Source organism: Micromys minutus (genome assembly GCF_963924665.1).
Source record: "Micromys minutus genome assembly, chromosome: 27".
Classification (NCBI taxonomy): domain Eukaryota; kingdom Metazoa; phylum Chordata; class Mammalia; order Rodentia; family Muridae; genus Micromys; species Micromys minutus.
Window position 1 is genome coordinate 7,772,480 of NC_137962.1, and position 17,356 is coordinate 7,789,835.

At 38.9% G+C, this 17,356-nt stretch overlaps 1 protein-coding gene across 3 annotated transcripts in view; it reads right to left on the reverse strand.

Moving 5' to 3' along the window:
* ADCY8 (adenylate cyclase 8) overlaps positions 1–17,356 on the reverse strand; it is a gene marked incomplete at both ends in the record, with an annotated part of 219,780 nt that overhangs the window by 117,504 nt on the left and 84,920 nt on the right. For all 3 annotated transcript variants that reach the window (XM_080939054.1, XM_080939053.1, XM_080939052.1), the window contains one exon: positions 31–161. In XM_080939054.1, coding sequence (XP_080795180.1) covers positions 31–161 — 131 coding nt within the window. The remainder of the gene's footprint in view (positions 1–30; positions 162–17,356) is intronic.

Genomic DNA, 17,356 nt, shown 5'->3' on the forward strand with positions numbered 1-17,356 from the left:
GAGCCCAGGGCAGGGTACCAAGGTCCTCACCTGACGTTCTCATAGCGATGGATGTAGATGCGGTGGAACTGATGCTGCAGGTGCTCATCCTCCACATTGGTCATGTCATTGATCATCTCCAGGACGACAAACCTGGGGAGCACAGACAGCACAAGCCGCTCCTAGGAGAAGGAAGAAGGACAGCTTGTCAGGCTGACCTGTGGAACGAATGTGGAGGTAGAGGTATTGAAGCCCCACGCATAGGTTGCTGGAAGAGTTGCTGGTCTTGCATCCTTCCATGACCATGCAAGTATCTGTTGAGTATTGGTGGGTGTGGCACCTACTGAGGTGGCATTTACAGCCTGATAACCAAATAAGAGATACCATATGTCGCACACCCGGAGACACTGATATACATGGATGAGCTGTGAAGAGTCACATGGAAGAACAGAAGGTCATCAGTGAACGAGATGGCTGATGGTATGATTCAAATCAGGGGCAATGAGGGACCTTTTCTTGGAATTATGGGGGAACTAGTATTTATGATGAGCTATTCCTCCACGAAATTATAAACAGTCAATGCACATGCCCTTCCACTTAATTGAGGGAGGATGTGAGTGAAGGCTGGTACCAAATGGGGAGGTTTCAACAGTTACATAGAAAAGAAAGTCCCTGTTAACTAGCAACACAAACTAAATCCTCAAATATCCTTGTGTGATGAAATCCAGAGAAGAGTCTGGATTCTGATCCACAGATGGAGACAGATGCATTCTGATCACTACTTTTAGTGCCCCTATATGGCTCTCAAGCATTATCGGTTTTTACAACTCTGCATAAGGCACTCTTCCAACTTACTAGCTGCACAAGCTGCACAGCCGGGGTGCAGTCCTCCTTCTCCCTGCTGGGGTTCTCACCGGATGGGGAGTCTGTGCATTCCTAGTCTCAGTGAGGTAATGCATGCTGTTCCCAGCAAGAAGCAGAGATGCAGCATTACACAAGCTATGTGATCTATGCCTCGGAGCCTGATTTGTCAGAGGTAATATCAGCGGCTATTTTGTGGGGTTGCTGTGAGAATGAATGACTCTCTTGCAAGGACTTAACACTCTTCCCTTCCCTCTAATTAACCCTGGCCTACATATAAAGCACTTTATTGATGAAGTGACCACGAGTGCTGTATAATGATGCTTCTTCCCCTCTTGAAAGCTGTTCTATGGTGGTTCTGAGAGGTGTGTGTGTGTGTGTGTGTGTGTGTGTGTGTGTTTTGCAAATGCCCCTACACTGAGCCTTTTTCATGTTCCCTAATGCTATTTCTCAACTTCTCAGGTGCGATGGGCCTTGTTCATACAAGTGCTGCTGAATAGGAAAAGGTGCTAATCAGAGCTTTAAGGAGGGCTGGTGCTCAGGATGCTGGGTGACATTTAATTATGATTCCATTTATCCACTTAACACTATCTGGGTAAGAGTGGGTAATAAAAATAAAGCACACAGTTCACACACATGCATGAGCGCACACACAAACAGCTTGTGATCAGTTTGCAAGGGTGCTTGTGACTTACGTTTTCACTAGTAGTTGCACTGGGGTAAAGCCTAAGTGCTAAAGAGACAGGAAAGGTTGTCAGGAGGGGAGAGTGGCAGAGAAGATGGGCAGGTGATGCTGCTGTGTACATAAAATAGTCCTGGTTTGTAGAGGCAGAGCGAATGTACTTGGTCCTTCCAAGCACACTTTAAGCAGCTATCCCATTCCTGAAATCCAGGTCCATGTTCACAAGACTCTTTCCTGGATTCTGTGCTCTGACCACCTGCCTGAGTGGCTGGCAGCTTTGCAAAAGCCATGTGCTTTGCCCCTCACAGACCCACTGAGTTGAATTCTAATGGTAGCATCAGGTAGGCAGAGTGTTTAAAGCTCTGTGTCTGGGATAGTGAGGCTAGTCAGATAATGCTGGTCTACTCTGTATTAAGCACTGGTAGGCCCTGGAGGATGCCTTAAATTATATGTGGTTCATAATAGCTGACATTCACAGAAGAGACCAGAAAGATGGCATTAGTAAACTGATCATCTAAGATGCCAGTAGCAGAGTATTCAAAACAAACTACATGTCCCCAAATGTGCTGTCTACCAGTTTCACTTGCTACAAAATATGGTTTAAGTACTCCTATTCAGTCTACAAGGCTCTTTGAAAATATTGACTTATTAACTTAATGTTTTGTGTGTATGTGTGAATGCTTGCATAGGTATATATTTGTGTCTGGTGCCCATGGAGACCAGAAGAGGGCATTGCATCCCCTAAAAGTAGAGTTGCAAGTCAGTTGTGGGCCACCAATTGGATCCTGGGAATGAATCTGAGCCCTCTCCAAGAACATCAAATATTCTTAATTGCTGAGCCATCTCTCAGACTCTACAAAGCTCTTTGAAAACTAACTCTTAGGACTATAGAAATGGTTCAGCAGTTAAGCACCCTGGTTGTTCTTACAGAGGACTGGGGTTTGAATCCCAGCCCCAACATGGTAGCTCATAGCCATCTATACCTATAATTCAGGAGCTCCAATGTTCTGTACTGGCCTCTTTGGGCACAAGGCTCTTTTGTGAGACACATAAATAGAGAAAGTCATTCACACACATATGAAAATCCCCTTAATTAGGGCAGGAGCTACCAAGTATTCCTATGACAGGGGCTGAGTGTCCCTGTGAGGACCAAGGGACTAAAAGCCCCATTGCACTAACAAATATAGGTGTTATATTCAAGCAGAGTTTCTAAAAAAAATGAGTGAGATTTCAAATATATTTACTATTTACGATATTTATTTAATCATTCACTCAACAAATATGCCACTATAATTCCGGTCATGGGAGAATCATGGGGAGAAGCTGGATATTTAGGGGGAGGGTTTTATAGGTCGAGACTGGGAGGATTCCTGAGTGGCATGCTTGGGCAGCACTCTTACCAGTCACCATTTATATGGCTCTAAGATCACCCATGGTGGTTTAGACACTGAGTAAATAGGGGCTATCAAATATAATCTCAGTTACAACTCACTGTCACTGAATAAAGGGAGTATTTACTTGTGGATCGCAATGAGAGGCAAAATAACTTCCCATGGTCACATGAAGAAGACAGGAGAGTATTCAATTTGTTAGACTCTTCAGACTCTGTGAGAGCTTTCTTTCACCTTACCAGAGATGTAAATTTCTGAAAAAATATTCTCTCAAGCCTAGTTCTTCGAAGTAAAAATTTTAATTGTTTTGGAACTTGGAAGCACACAATCTGCTTAAACAAAGAATGGACCTGCTGTCCTCTCTTCTGATCTTGTCAGAAGCTGTTAGACGAGAAGATGAGACATTGTTGCCCATCTTGTGTCTTCTGTGCTGAGTGAGTCACAGAACCCTGGTGGAGTGTATTCTGGTTAGCAATGTGGAGTCTCACTCATTTCTTTAATGAAAGGGATTAAGCATTCACTCTGATGTCATGCCCTTCTGTGTTGTTCCTTTTCACTGTATTCACCACAGCACAAGGTGCTAATTTGTTTATATGACGTTCAGTAAGCCTGAACTCATTTGATTTTTTTTTTTTTTTTTTTTTTTTTTGTAGAGCAGGTCCAAGCAGATGACCATGCATGAAGAGACTTCTGTACCTGTACACATGATGAATGGGCAAGCAAAACCTGCATCTGAATATGAAACATTGGGATGAATCAAACAATTGGAATAACCTTGAACCACTGTATTATAATGGCCTAGAGAACTTGAATCTCGCCAGAGAAAGCTCCAATTTTTACTCCTTAACTTTCAAGTTTTGGGATGGTTGTTTGAAGCAGATCCAGTGGTGAATTGGAAGCCTCTTCCTGTTTTGCTGGAGCATTCAGAGGGGGTGATAGGAGGTATCCCCTTTCTGAAAGCTAAGGTGAGGTGGGGGTGGGGTGTATTTGAATTCTGCCTTTGGATTATCTCATGCAGTGAGTGAAAAGCCTTAAGGAGAAAAAGCATCTCATAGGAGCACACCTAGTGGTCCACACAATTCCACAAATATGTGAACAGATCTGTTTATTCATAAACAATGCTTTGAGGACACGTGGGTAGTGAAAACAACCATTTCAAGTGTTTAAAGTTTCAGCTTGTAAACAAACTCTAACTAATCAAATAAATGAAAAATACTGAACACTACTCACATTTTCATTTCTTTAGCTCAAGTTTGTTTTCTCACAGAGGATACTCTGTGGGTCTATTCTGAGATACCCACCTGATCCTCACCTCCCTCTTCATGTTGCTTTGTTTATTTAATTTTTACCATTTATTAGTACTTAACATTATATCAATTTTACCCTCCCCCAGGAGGAACAGTACTTCTCGGTTTGCTCCTCCTGGCATGTTCAGACTGCTTTCTTTATTCTTTCTTTTTTAATTGATTTATTTATTTTATAAAATAATATTATAGACCACAAAATTTGTTCTATAATAATGTATAATAAATATGCATTTTTCCTTTTCCTTTTTCTTCTTCTTTTTTCTAGGAAGAATTGAGGCTTCCACATTTTGGCCTTTCTTCTTCTTGAGCTTCATAAGGTCTGAGAGTTGTTTCTTGGGTATTCAGAGCTCTCTAGGGATAGTATTCAATTATCAGTGACTGCATACCATGTGTGTTCTTTTGTGACTGGATTACCTCACTCAGGAAGATATTCTCTAGTTTCATACATTTGCCTAGGAATTTGATAAAGTTATTGTTTCTAATAGCTGAGTAGTACTCCATTGTGTAAATGTGCCACAATTTCTATATCCATTCATCTACTGAAGGACATCTGGGTTAATTCCAGCCTCTGGCTATTATTAATAAGGCTGCTAAGAACATGGTGGAGCATGTGTCCTAATTGTATATTGGAGCATCTTTGGGGTATATGCCCAGAAGTGAAATAACTGGGTCTTCAGGTAGTACTATGTCCAATTTTCTGAGAAACCACTAGACTGATTTCCAGAGTGGTTGTACCAGCTTACAACCCCACCAACAGTGGAGGAGTGTCCCTCTTTCTCTGCATCCTCGCCAGCATCTGCTGTCTTCTGAGTTTTTGATTTTAGTCATTCTGACTGGTGTGAGGTGGAATCTTAGGGTTGTTTTGATTTGCATTTCTGACAACTAGGGATGTTGAGCATTTCTTCAGGGGCTTTTTGGTCATTTGGTATTCCTTGGTTGAGAATTCTTTTTTTCGCTTTGTACTCCATTTTTAATAGGAATGTTTGATTCTCTGGAGCCTAACTTTTTGAGGTTTATATATATATATATATATATATATATATATATATATATATATATATATATATATATATATATTGGATATTAAACCTCTGTCAGATGTGGGATTGGTAAAGATCCTTTCCCAGACTGTTGGCTGACATTTTGTTTTGTTGAGTGTCCTTAACCTTACAGACACTTTGCAATCTCATGAGGTCCCATTTATTGACTCTTGATTTTAGAGCATAGACCATTGGTGTTCTGTTCATGAAATTTTCCCGTGCCTATGTGTACTAAGCTTTTCCCCAATTTCTCTTCTAGTAGTTTCAGTGTACTTGGTTTTGTGTGCAGATTTTTGATCTACTTGCACTTGAGCTTTGTGCAAGGAAATAAGAAAGGGTCTATTTTCATTCTTGTGCATGCTGAGTGCAAGTTGAACCAACACCATTTGTTGAAGAGGCTGTACTTTTTCCATTGAATATTTACAGCTCCTTTGTCAAAAATCAAGAAACCATATATGTAAGGGTTCATTTCTGGATCTTCTATTTTATTCCATTGATCCACGTGCCTATCTCTGTACCAGTCCCATGCAGTTTTTAACACAGTTGCTTTGTAATATAGCTTGAGGTCAGGGATGGTGCTTTCTGCAGAAGTTTTCTTGTTGCTGAGAATAGATTTTGCTATCCTAGAATTTTTGTTATTCCAGATGAATTTGCAAATTGTTCTTTTTGACTCTATGAAAAACTGAGTTGGAATTTTGATGGGTATTCCACTGAATCTGTATATTGTTCTTTTTTTTTGTTGTTTTTTTTTTCTTTTTTCTTTCTTTTTTTTTTTTTTTTTAACAGGGTTGATCGTTTTAATCCATGAGCATGGGAGATCTTTCCATCTTATAAGATCTTCTTCAATTTCCTTCTTCAGGGAATTGTTTGATTTGTTTGAGTTAATTTTATATCCAGTCACTTTGCTGAAGTTGTTTATTAGCTGTAATAGTTCTTTGGTGGAATTTTTGGGATCACTTAATATACAATCATGTTATCTGCAAATTGTGATATTTTGACTTCTTTATTTCTGATTCATATCCCTTTGACTTTCTTTTCTTGTCTAATTACCCTGACCAGGATTTCCAGTACTATATTGAATAGGTAGCAAGAGAGTGGGCAGCTTTGTCTAGTCCCTGATTTTAGTGGAATTGCTTCAAGTTTCTCACTTTTTAGTTTGATGTTGCCTACTGATTTGTTGTATATTACTTTTACTATTTTTAGGCATGAGCATTGGATTCCTGCTCTTTCCAAAACTTTTAACATAAAGGGGTGTTGAATTTTGTCAAATGCTTTCTCAGCATCTAGTGAGATGATCATGTGGGCTTTTTTTTCTTTCTTTGAGTTTGTTTATATGGTGGATTATGTTGATGTATTTTCATATATTGAGCCATCCCTGCATCCCAGGGATGAAGTCTACTTGGTCATGGTGAATGATTATTTTTATGTGTTCTTGGATTGGGTTTGCAAGAATTTTATTAAGTATTTTTGCATCAATGTTCATGAGGGAGATTGGTCCTGAAGTTCTCTTTTCTTGTAGGATATTTGTGTGGTTTAGGAATAAGAGTAATTGTGACTTTGAGGAATGAATTGGGCAGTGCTCCTTCTATTTCTATTTTGTGGAACAGTTTGGAGACTATTGGTATTAGGTCCTCTATGAAGGTTTGATAGAATGCTGCACTGATCCCATTTGGTCCTAAGCTTTTTTGTTTAAGAGGCTTTTGATGACTGTTTCTATTTCTTTAAGTGCTTTGGGATTGTTTAGATGGTTTATCTGATCCTGATTTGACTTTGGTATTTGGTATCTCTCTAGAAATTTGTCCATTTACTCCAGAATTTCCAGTTTTGTTGAGAATAGGTATTTGTAGTAGGATCTGATGATTCATTGAATTTTCTCAGTTTCTGTTCTTATGTCTCTTATTTTTGATTTTGTTAATTTGGATACTCTCTCTGCCCTCTCGTTAGTCTGGCTAAGAGTATATTGATGTTGGTGATTTTATTAAAGAACAGCTCCTGGTTTTGTTGAGTCTTTGTATAGTTCTTTTTGTTGCTACTTGGTTGATTTCAGCTCTGAGTTTGATTATTTTCCACCATCTTCTTCTCTTGGGTTTTCTATTTCTTTTTGTTTTAAAGCGTTTAGCTGTTTTTTTCAAGCTGTTAGTGTATGCTCTTTCCAGTTTCTTTTTGGAGGCACCTAGAGCTATGAGCTTTCCTCTTAGTACTGCTTTCATTGTATCCCATAGGTTTGGTTATGTTGTGCTTTTATTTAAATTCTAGGAAATTCTTAGTGTCTTAATTTTTTTTTCCTTTACCATGTTAACATTGAGTTGCACATTGTTTAGTTTCCATGTATGTGTGTTAGGGGAAGGATGAAGAGAGTGGGGGGCATATGGCCCATGGAGGTGCAGTGAGGCCTGAGGGCAAGGGAGATGCCTTTGAGGGGCCCATGTTGGGAATCCCTTTTCCCTGAGGGACCAACCACACGACGGTATAGTACAGAATAGAGTTTATTCAGGTCATGGAAGAGTGGTAGAGGCAGAGAGAGAGAGAGAGAGAGAGAGAGAGAGAGAGAGAGAGAGAGAGAGAGAGAGAGAGAGAGAGAGAGGAATAGAGGAGTAGAGGCTGGCCATGAGCATGTGGGGGGGGGATGGGAATAGGAGGGGTAGGGTTGGGAGAGCAAGAGAGCCAGGAGGCCAAAAGAGAGAGAGGGGAGGCAAGCAGCCCCTTTTATAGTGTCAGGTCACTGGGGCGGAGCATACCTGGCTACTGCCAGGTAATTGAGGGGTGGGGTTTACAGAATCCCAACAGTGTGGGTTTTTTGTTGTCTTTGTTGTTATTAAAGACCATCTTAGTCCATGATGATCTGATAGGATGCATGAGAGTATTTCAATCTTCTTATAACTATTGAGGATTGTTTTGTGACCGATTATATTGTCAGTTTTGGAGAAGGTGCTGTAAGTTATACACTTTTGTTTTAGGATGAAATTTTTTGTAGATGTCAGTTAATTCCAATTGGTTCATAACCTCTGCTAGTTTCACTGTGTATCTGTTCAGTTTCTGTTTCTATGATCTTTCCATTGATGAGAGTGGGTGTTTAAGTCTCTCACTATTATTTTGTGTGGTGCAATATATGCTTTGAGTTTTAGTAGGGTTTCTTTTATGAATGTGGGTGCACTTGTATTTGGAGAATAGACATTCAGGATTGAGAATTCTTCTTGATAGATTTTTCCGGTGATGAGTAAAAAGTGTATGTCCTTATCTTTTTTAATAACTTTAGGTTGAAATTCTATTTTATTTGATAGAATGGCTACTCCAGCTTTTTTATTTTATTTATTTATTTATTTTTTTTGGAGTCATTTGAATGGAAGTTTTTTTTTTCCCAGCCTTTTAGTCTGAGGTAGTGTCTGTCTTTATCTCTGAGATGAGTTTCCTGTATGCAGCAAGATGCTGGATCCTGTTTACCTATCCACTGTGATAGTCTATGTCTCTTTATTGGGGAATTGAGTCTATTGGTGTTAACAGATATTAAGGAATAGTAATTGCTGTTTCCTGTAATTTTTTTGCTAGAGATTGTATCATGTTTGTGTATCTTTCTTTTTTCTTCTTTTCTTCTTTTGTTTTTCCCAGGGTGTAGTTTCCCTCCTTGTGTTGGTATTATCTTTTGTAGGGTTGGTTTTATGGTCCCATATTGTGTAAATTTGGTTTTGACCTGGAATATCTTCATCTCTCTATCTATGGTAATTGAGAGTTTTGCTGGATATAGTAACCTGGGCTGGCTTTTGGGTTCTCTTAGAATCTGTATGATGTCTGTCCAGGATCTTCTAGTTTTTATAGTCTCTGTTGAGAGGTCTGGTGTAATTCTGATGGGTCTGCCTTTACATGTTACCTGGGTTTTTTTTGTTGTTGTTTTTTGTTTTTTTCCCCTTTTCTGATTCTAGTATTCTTCCTTTGTTTTGAACATTTGGTGTTTTGACTATTAGTTGTTGGGATGAATTGCTTTTCTGGTTCAATCTCTTTGGAGTTCTGTAGGCTTCTTGTATGTTTATGGTAATCTTCTTAAGGGTAGGGAAGTTTTCTTGTATGATTTTGTTGAAGATATTTACTGTTCCTTTTAGTTGATATTCTTTGCCTTCTTCTAAACCTATTATCCTTAAGCTTGATATTCTCATAGTGTCCTGCATCTCCTGGACATTTTGGGTTAGAAGTTCTTCAGGTTTTGCATCCTCTTTGATGGTTTTGTCTCTGATTTCTAGTTGTCTTTGGCTCCTGAGATCCTCTCTTCCATCTCTTGTAGTCTTTTGGATGGTTCCTGATTTATTTCTTAGGTTTTCTAGCTCCAGGATTGTCTATTTATGTGATTTCTTTATTGTATCTATTTCAACTTTTAATTCTTTCACCTGTTTGTTTGTGTTTTCCTGTAGTTCTTTGAGTGATTTCTCCTGGATCTTTTGTAATTGTTTAAGGCAGTTAGTCATGTACTTTTTGAAGATCTCCATCATCATCATGAAGTATGATTTTTAAATCTAAATTTGTTTTTTTTTTTTTGTTTTTGGAGTGTTGGGAAATTCACTACTTGCTGTGGTGGGAGAAATGGGTTTTGATGTTGCCAGGTTGTCTTGGTTTGTATTGCTTGGGTTCTTGTGCCATCTTGTTGTCAGTGATTATTGGTGATCTTTTGTTTTCTGACTGCTGGGAAGTCAACCACTACAGCAATAAGTCCAGACAATCCTCAAAAATTGTATGTAGATCTCCCCTATGGCCCAGTCAACAATATTGGGAGATAGATACCCAATAGAATCTATATCTTACTACAGAGGTGCTGGCTTGTCCATATTCATTTCAGCTATAATTACAATAGCCAGGAAATGAAAACATACCAGCTGTTCACCATTGCATGTACAGATAATGAAAATTTAATACAGTATAATGCAGTCCTATTCAGATTTGAAGGCAAGTAGTACCATGGAATCTGTAGGTAAATTTTTGTAGATTCCAATATATGTCTACAAATAGTTTACATAGGGTTATCCTACACATATGATATTATTTCTCCAAGAAACCATTAATTGTGATATCAAAAGCCCAGTTTCTGAGATACCTTCCTTCAAATCATTAATCTTGTGAGGAGGCAGAGGTCCTCCCCTAACAATAGTCATTTATCTCTAAAAGAAAATATCTGTTTTAAGAAATTGGAATTGAGTTTGATGTGGGTCTTTATTTTGCTTCTTCTATTTAGCACCAATAGTTTCAATACTTATAAAGGTACTTCACACATGTTAGGGCTTCAGTTCTTATCTATTACACGATATTTTAAGTTAAAAATTGTAATGCCTTTCTGACCCCCATTTATATAAGTAGTAATTGTGAAATGAGAGCATTTACCACTTTACTATTGGAAAAGAGTTATCATTTAATGATGTTTAAAATTTTAGCTAAGCTATAACAAGTTAATTTGTATTAATATGTTATTCTGTATTCACATATATTGATAGAACATTTCATTGATGTTATGATATTACCTACTTTTGACTTAGCAATTACAGTATTGATCTATTGTTTACAGAAATGTGCATGATAGTTTCTTTCATAAGGGCAAAGTGGGCAGGCATAAAGTCAAAATTTATACATTCTCCCTTTTTAACACTTTACCTTTGTGTAAAATCTAATAGCTCATAAAGTAGATGTAAAAATTATAACTCATAATTTCTTTAATAAGTTTTGGAACTCCAAACTAGGATAGCTAATCAGAATTCAGTGGGACATAAGAGAGAACCTATTATGATCTTGTTTAGTCTGGTGGAAGAAGTAGACATCAATGAAATGATCACAGAAATAATTATACAACTTCATTTATCCCTAGTGTAATTTAAAATATATACTTGATACTCTGAGAGTCCATAATGTGATTAACATAGATAATAGTTAATTAGTTGAAAATCAAATATGGGCCTGAAAATGTGCTTGTGTGTGTGTGTGCAGGAAGTGTGATATGTCATCCTAAAGAGAAATTAAAACTATTTGCAAAAGCCAATTGAGGATTGAGGAAGGATGACAGCATGTTTGAGATGCCAAAGGAAGAACCATGAAGAGATCCCAGTAAAGTGGAGAGTAAGTGAAGAGCCAGGGCTGGTTGGATAGTAATCTCAGTAACAAGAAATGAGATACAAGGATGAGAGATAGGGTTTAAATTGGCCTCTCCATGCCTCTATATCATTTCAGCTAAGTATGGAAAATGGTATGTTTAAAGAAATAGTTATTCTGGAGAGAGGAAAACAAGAAGGAAACACAATGATAAGTGTATCAGTCCAGACCAGAGAACAGTTTAGATTAAGTTTTACAGCAGTAGGTTGGAGAAACATGATCACGTAAGAAGGCTGTCTGAGACGCTTGTATGAGTAGGAAGCAAGAGGGTACCAGAGACTATTATATTTCTAGGTTTGTTAAGAATGTCTCCAATCAAATAAGCTTCCTAGAGGTAGAAGGCAGTGAATGCTGCATTGGGAAGAGTGTGAGATAAAAATGACTTTTATGGTGCCTGTTTTAATATCCTAGCATTTGTCAGTGACAGGTATTACTATGATCTCCTGCAGTGATCAAAGGTCAGCCATATATACCTGTATGATAGGCTTTCTGGCTAGATAAAATTAACAATAAAGATTAGGCTTATTTGCTCTCATTGTAAAACACTGTTCATCACAATGCAGGTAGGCAGGACAGTTACTTTCTCTGGCGAACAAAAACTCATTGTTGATGAACCAGGGCCAGGGAACAGAAACACTAGTAGGAAAAAATTATTTGAATGTAGATAGATGACATGGTGAAAACAGGAGAGAAGACAAGATATCTGTGGGCCACTTGGAGTTAAAAGATGACCGAACAATAATGAGTAGGAACTGAGGTATATATATACATATACATACATATATATATATATATATATATATATATATATATATATATATATATACTTATATTTATATGAAGGTTAAAGGGTAACTTAGGTGTTGGTCCTCTGATCCCTTCTACCTTTTCTGTGAGACTGGATCTCTCATTGGTCTGGAACTACACATAGTTCTATGTATCTGGAGCGTGATCTTCTACCTATCTTCCCATCTTTATTTCTCACCTACCTATGCCTAGGGTTTCAGCTACTTGGCACAGTTCCTGGATTTTTAAGTTGATTCAGAAGATCCAAATTCAGAGCTTCCTGCTTTTGAGGAGGACTAAGAAATCTCAATGCTTTTGAGGGAAGTGTTTCATGGATTAAGCAAGCTCACCGCCACATAATCACATTCTTGAGTATGGGTCTCCCAAGGCTGTTCTGGCCTCCACAGTGTCTTATCTATTCATCAGGGTACCTTCTTGGAAGTTATTTTATCCCCTTTCATTCAGGAAATTTAAGTACTTTCCCCCTGCAGTATAGATACTTCAGTGTCTTGCCTTCCCCTTTTGCAATGATCACTATATGTGCTAAGCTGTCTGTTTCACTACCACAACTCCACATGCTTTGAAGATGGTGACAGTATCTGTGTTGTTCACTTTCTGATCCTCAACAACACCCACAATGCTTGAAAGTAGCAGAAGCTATGTAAATAGTTTCTGAATGAACTCACAAACAGTATCTTTGTAAGTGTTAAAGGAGAAAGGGGCTCCTGGATGAACCCTTCATGGTGAGTGTTTACAAAATGTTTGCTAAATAACCTTTTAGTTATAACGCTCATTAGATCCTCACTTGATGTCATGCCATTAATGCTTTCATAGGGTATCTTGAATATAACATTTTCATAGAAAATTATCCAGCATCCAAACTTGCCAGGCTCTAGCCATTTGTGCTACTGGCTACTGTCCCAGGTCTCTGCTCTGTAAAGCATTTTCTGCAAGATGATGTGAGTTTGCCTGGAGTCTGTATATAAAAGCCCATTTTCAGCACTTTTTGTTTCCCTGGGATTTGTTCACTGCTTGGGAAATACCATTCAGATCCCTGAAAACACAAACTGAAAGAAAATAGGAGAGTTTATCCTTTATTACAATTCTCAGCTCCTGCTAAGGCCCAATATATACTTTTCTGGCTTTAGAGATTTAAAGTAAAAGGATCTTTCCTGGGTCCAGACTGTGGCCCTGGATGGAGTCTTTGCTCACATTCTGCATCTATTTTCCTTCCTGAGATTTTCCATTTGCATTAAAAGAAACCCTGGTTGGATTCAAAATCTACAAAGCAGCTGCCCTTCTGGATGCCCTGCTCGGTTCACATAACCTTCTCCATTGGTGCCACTGAGATGGGTTCACGCCCATTAGTTGCTAGAATACCTCTGACAAGTCAAAAGCAGAAACAGTGAGGGGCTGGAGATCTTTGGTTCATGCAAATGTTCACAGTAGGAAAGGAGAGGAAAAAGCACAGCACCTTGGCATGTGCTGCCCCCCTGAGTTTACAGCAGCTGCAGAGTTCCCATGTGGCTTTGGAACATCCTCAACTCTCTTGGGCTCTCATAACCCCACGCACTCCTTATCCTTGGGACTTCCCTCTGCTCTACTGCAGCCAAAGAATTTTAAACCAGAGCCAACATCCATGCACCAAGAGAAATTTGTTCTGGGGTTTCAGGCATTGGGGAAGACACTCGATGCAACATGTCCTTTGTTTGATATCCATTGCCTATTAAAACTTCCCATCTATTAGAGTTGCTAATTCCATCTCATTTGCACATAATGATACTGAGCATCAAAGGGTTTAAATCAGGCAATGCAAAGTCATAGATTTGGATCTAGATGTGGTGGCCCATGCCTATAATGCCCACACATGGGATGTTAAATTAGTGAGTTTAAGGCTAGTCTAGGCTACAGAGCTAATATTTACACAAAACAAAACAAACAAAAATCCAAAATAGTAACCTAGGGTCATTTGGGAAAATGTACAGCGAAGATATACACAGATGTACTTGTACTAGCTGAAACATAGATCACAACCCACTCATTTAGTCACTATTTTTACAAAATCAGAAAGTAGGTGGCTGTGGTGATCTGAATGAAAATGGTCCCCATAGATTTATGGACAGTGGAATTACTGGTTGTGTGGCTTTGTTGGAGGAAGCATGTCACGTGGGAGGGGGTAGATCTTAAGATTCCAGAAGCTCCTGTACTTCTTTAAGTGTTATTTATGCGCAACTGCCAGTCAGCATGTAGAAGAATGCAAATTGATCCCTTCTTACCTCCTTGTACAAAGCTCAAGTCCAGTGAACCAAAGACCTCCACATAAAACCAGGTACACTCTAACTAATAGAACAGAAAGTGGGGAAGAGCTTAGAACACATAGGCACAGGAGAACATTTCCTGAACAGAACACCAATGGCTTATGTCATAAGATCAAGAATCGACAAATGGGACCTCATGAAATTACAAAGCTTCTGCAAGGCTAAGGACACTGTCAAAATGACAAAATGGCAACCAACAGATTGGGAAAAGATCTTTACCAATCCAACATCTGATAAAGGGCTAGTATTCAATATATACAAAAACCTCAAGAAGTTAGACTCTAGAGAATCAAATAGTCCTATTAAAAAATGGGGTACAGAGCTACACAGAGACTTCTCAACAGAGAAATATCGAATGGCTGAGAAGCACCTGAAAAGATGCTCAACATCCCTAGTCATCAGGGAAATGCAAATCAGAACAACCCTAAGATTCCACCTCATGCCAGTCAAAATGGCTATGATCAAAAACTCAGGTAACAGCAGATGCTGTCGAGAATGTGGAGAATAAGGAACACTCCTCCATTGTTGGTAGAATTGTAAACTGGTACAACTACTCTGGAAATCATTCTGGTGGTTCCTCAGAAAATTGGACATAATGCTACCTGAGGACCCAGCTATACTACTCCTGGGCATATACCCAAAAGTAGATCCAACATACAATAAGGACACATGTTCCACCATATTCATAGCAGCCTTATTTATAATAGCCAGAGCTGAAAAGAACCCAAATGTCCTTTAACAGAGATATGGATACAGAAAATGTGGTACATATACACAATGGAGTATTACTCAGCTATTCAAAACAACGAGTTCATGAAATTCCTAGACAAATCTGAGTGAGGTAACACAGTCACAAAAGAGCATTCATGGTATGCACTCACTTATAAGCAGATACTACTCCCTCCCCGCAAAAGCTCAGAATACCTAAGAAACCATACACAGAATTTATGAACCTTAAAAAGAAAGAAGACCAGAATGTAGATACCTCAGTCCTTCTTTGAAGGGAGAACAAAACAGGGGAGGAAATACAAGTTCAAATAGAGGATCAAGGATCAAAGAAAAGATCTACAGAGACTGCCTCACCTGGAAACTACCCATATGTAGCCACCAAACCCAAGCACTATTGCTGATGCCAAGAAATGTTTACTGGAAAGAACCAGACTTGGATGTCTGTTAGAGGCTCTCCCAGAGTCATATAGATACAGATGAGGATGCTTGCAGCTAACCATCAGACTGAACATGGGGACTAAAATAAAAGAGCTAGAGAAAGGACTGAAAGAGCTGAAAGGTTTGCACCCTCATGGGAAGAACAACATTATCAACAGCCAAAGCACTGAGATAGAGTGGGTGATTGGGGGAGGGATCACCTTCATAGAAGGAGTTGAGGGGGAGGAGAGAGGGGAGTGGGGGGGAGAGTATAACATTTTAAGTGTAAATACAGAGAATATCTAATAATAAAATTAATAAAAGGAAAGAAAAAGAAAGAAAAAAGATTTCAGAAGCTCAATTCAGGCCATTGGCTCAAGGTCTTTTCCTCAGCCTACAGATCCAGATTTAGAAGTCTCTACTTCTGTCCAGTTCCATATCTTCATGCACAACCCCATGCTTCCCAACATGATAATAACGGACTAGTGATCTGAATTGTAAACCAGCCCCAATTAAATCTTTCTCTTCTTCCAATTAAATGTTGCTGTGGTCATGGTGTCTCTTCACATCTATAAAAAGCTTCATACAAGACAGTGGACAAGTCCTCGGCATGGAGATTATCAGAAAGTAAAACAGACCCACATTTAGAACTAAAAGGACATAAGTGAACCACAGGAGAAGCTAATGGAAGTTATTGGTTTTTTTTTTTTTTTTTTTTTTTTTTTTTTACTAAATTGGTCAGTATGAGAAAGTAGAGGAGCTTGGGCCTCTAAGTAAAATGGACTGTCTTCCAGACCAGGGGCAAGTCGGCATTTTGGTAAACAGGAAGGTCCTAGGAGATCTGAGTGCTCAGCCTCAGGAGCAAGCATGTACCCAGCATCTATCTAGAGTGTTAAATCCTTAAACATACTCAGGTGATTGGCATAATTATTTCAAAATACTTTCCTAACATAATATTTTATTAATTATTTCAGAAGGTCATGTAGTGTACCTTGACCATGCTTCCTTCTTCTTTCTTTCAGGTCTACACTCGCACCCTGTGCTAACCCCTCCAAAAACAAAACAAAACAAAACAAAACAAACAAACAAACAAAAAAACCCAAACCAAGTCCAATTGTGTTGCCCATATACTCACTGGAGCATGGCCAAACTCCAAGTGGCCAGCTCCTTAAAGAAATTTAGTAACCCCCCCCCCCAAAGCCATCAACTTTAGAAGCTACACTTCAGAATTCCTATCACCCACGTGAAATTCCCAGATTCCTGCTGTGCTCAGGACGCCCTCCTCTTTCTGCTTCTTTGAGACATTCTAACAGCTGAACTCACTCTTTTTCTCCCAGTGTGGTAGAATTTCTTTCTACTGATCTCAAGTTGGCCAGTGATCTAGCCTGACTGAACCCTTATTGTCTTTAGTCCCGCCCATGTGACAACCAAGCAGGTCACTAAAGGACAAGCGGTCTCTAGCTGGTAGGAAGGTCTTTAAATGTCCATAATTTGGGTTATTTTTGCAATTCGAGGCTGACTAGGAAACCATGGAGCTTTTTTCATAGACTTAGCCACCAGTTTTATCTGTTAGTGTACTTACTGAGTTTAATTAAATAGTAACTAAAACATATTAAGTATACATAATACAGTGGAAGTGAATGCATGCTTGAGAATGGGAGATGACCGGGAGGCTCTCAGTAGGTACTGAGCTCTGGGAGAGGGAGTGAACAGGTTATTTTTATTG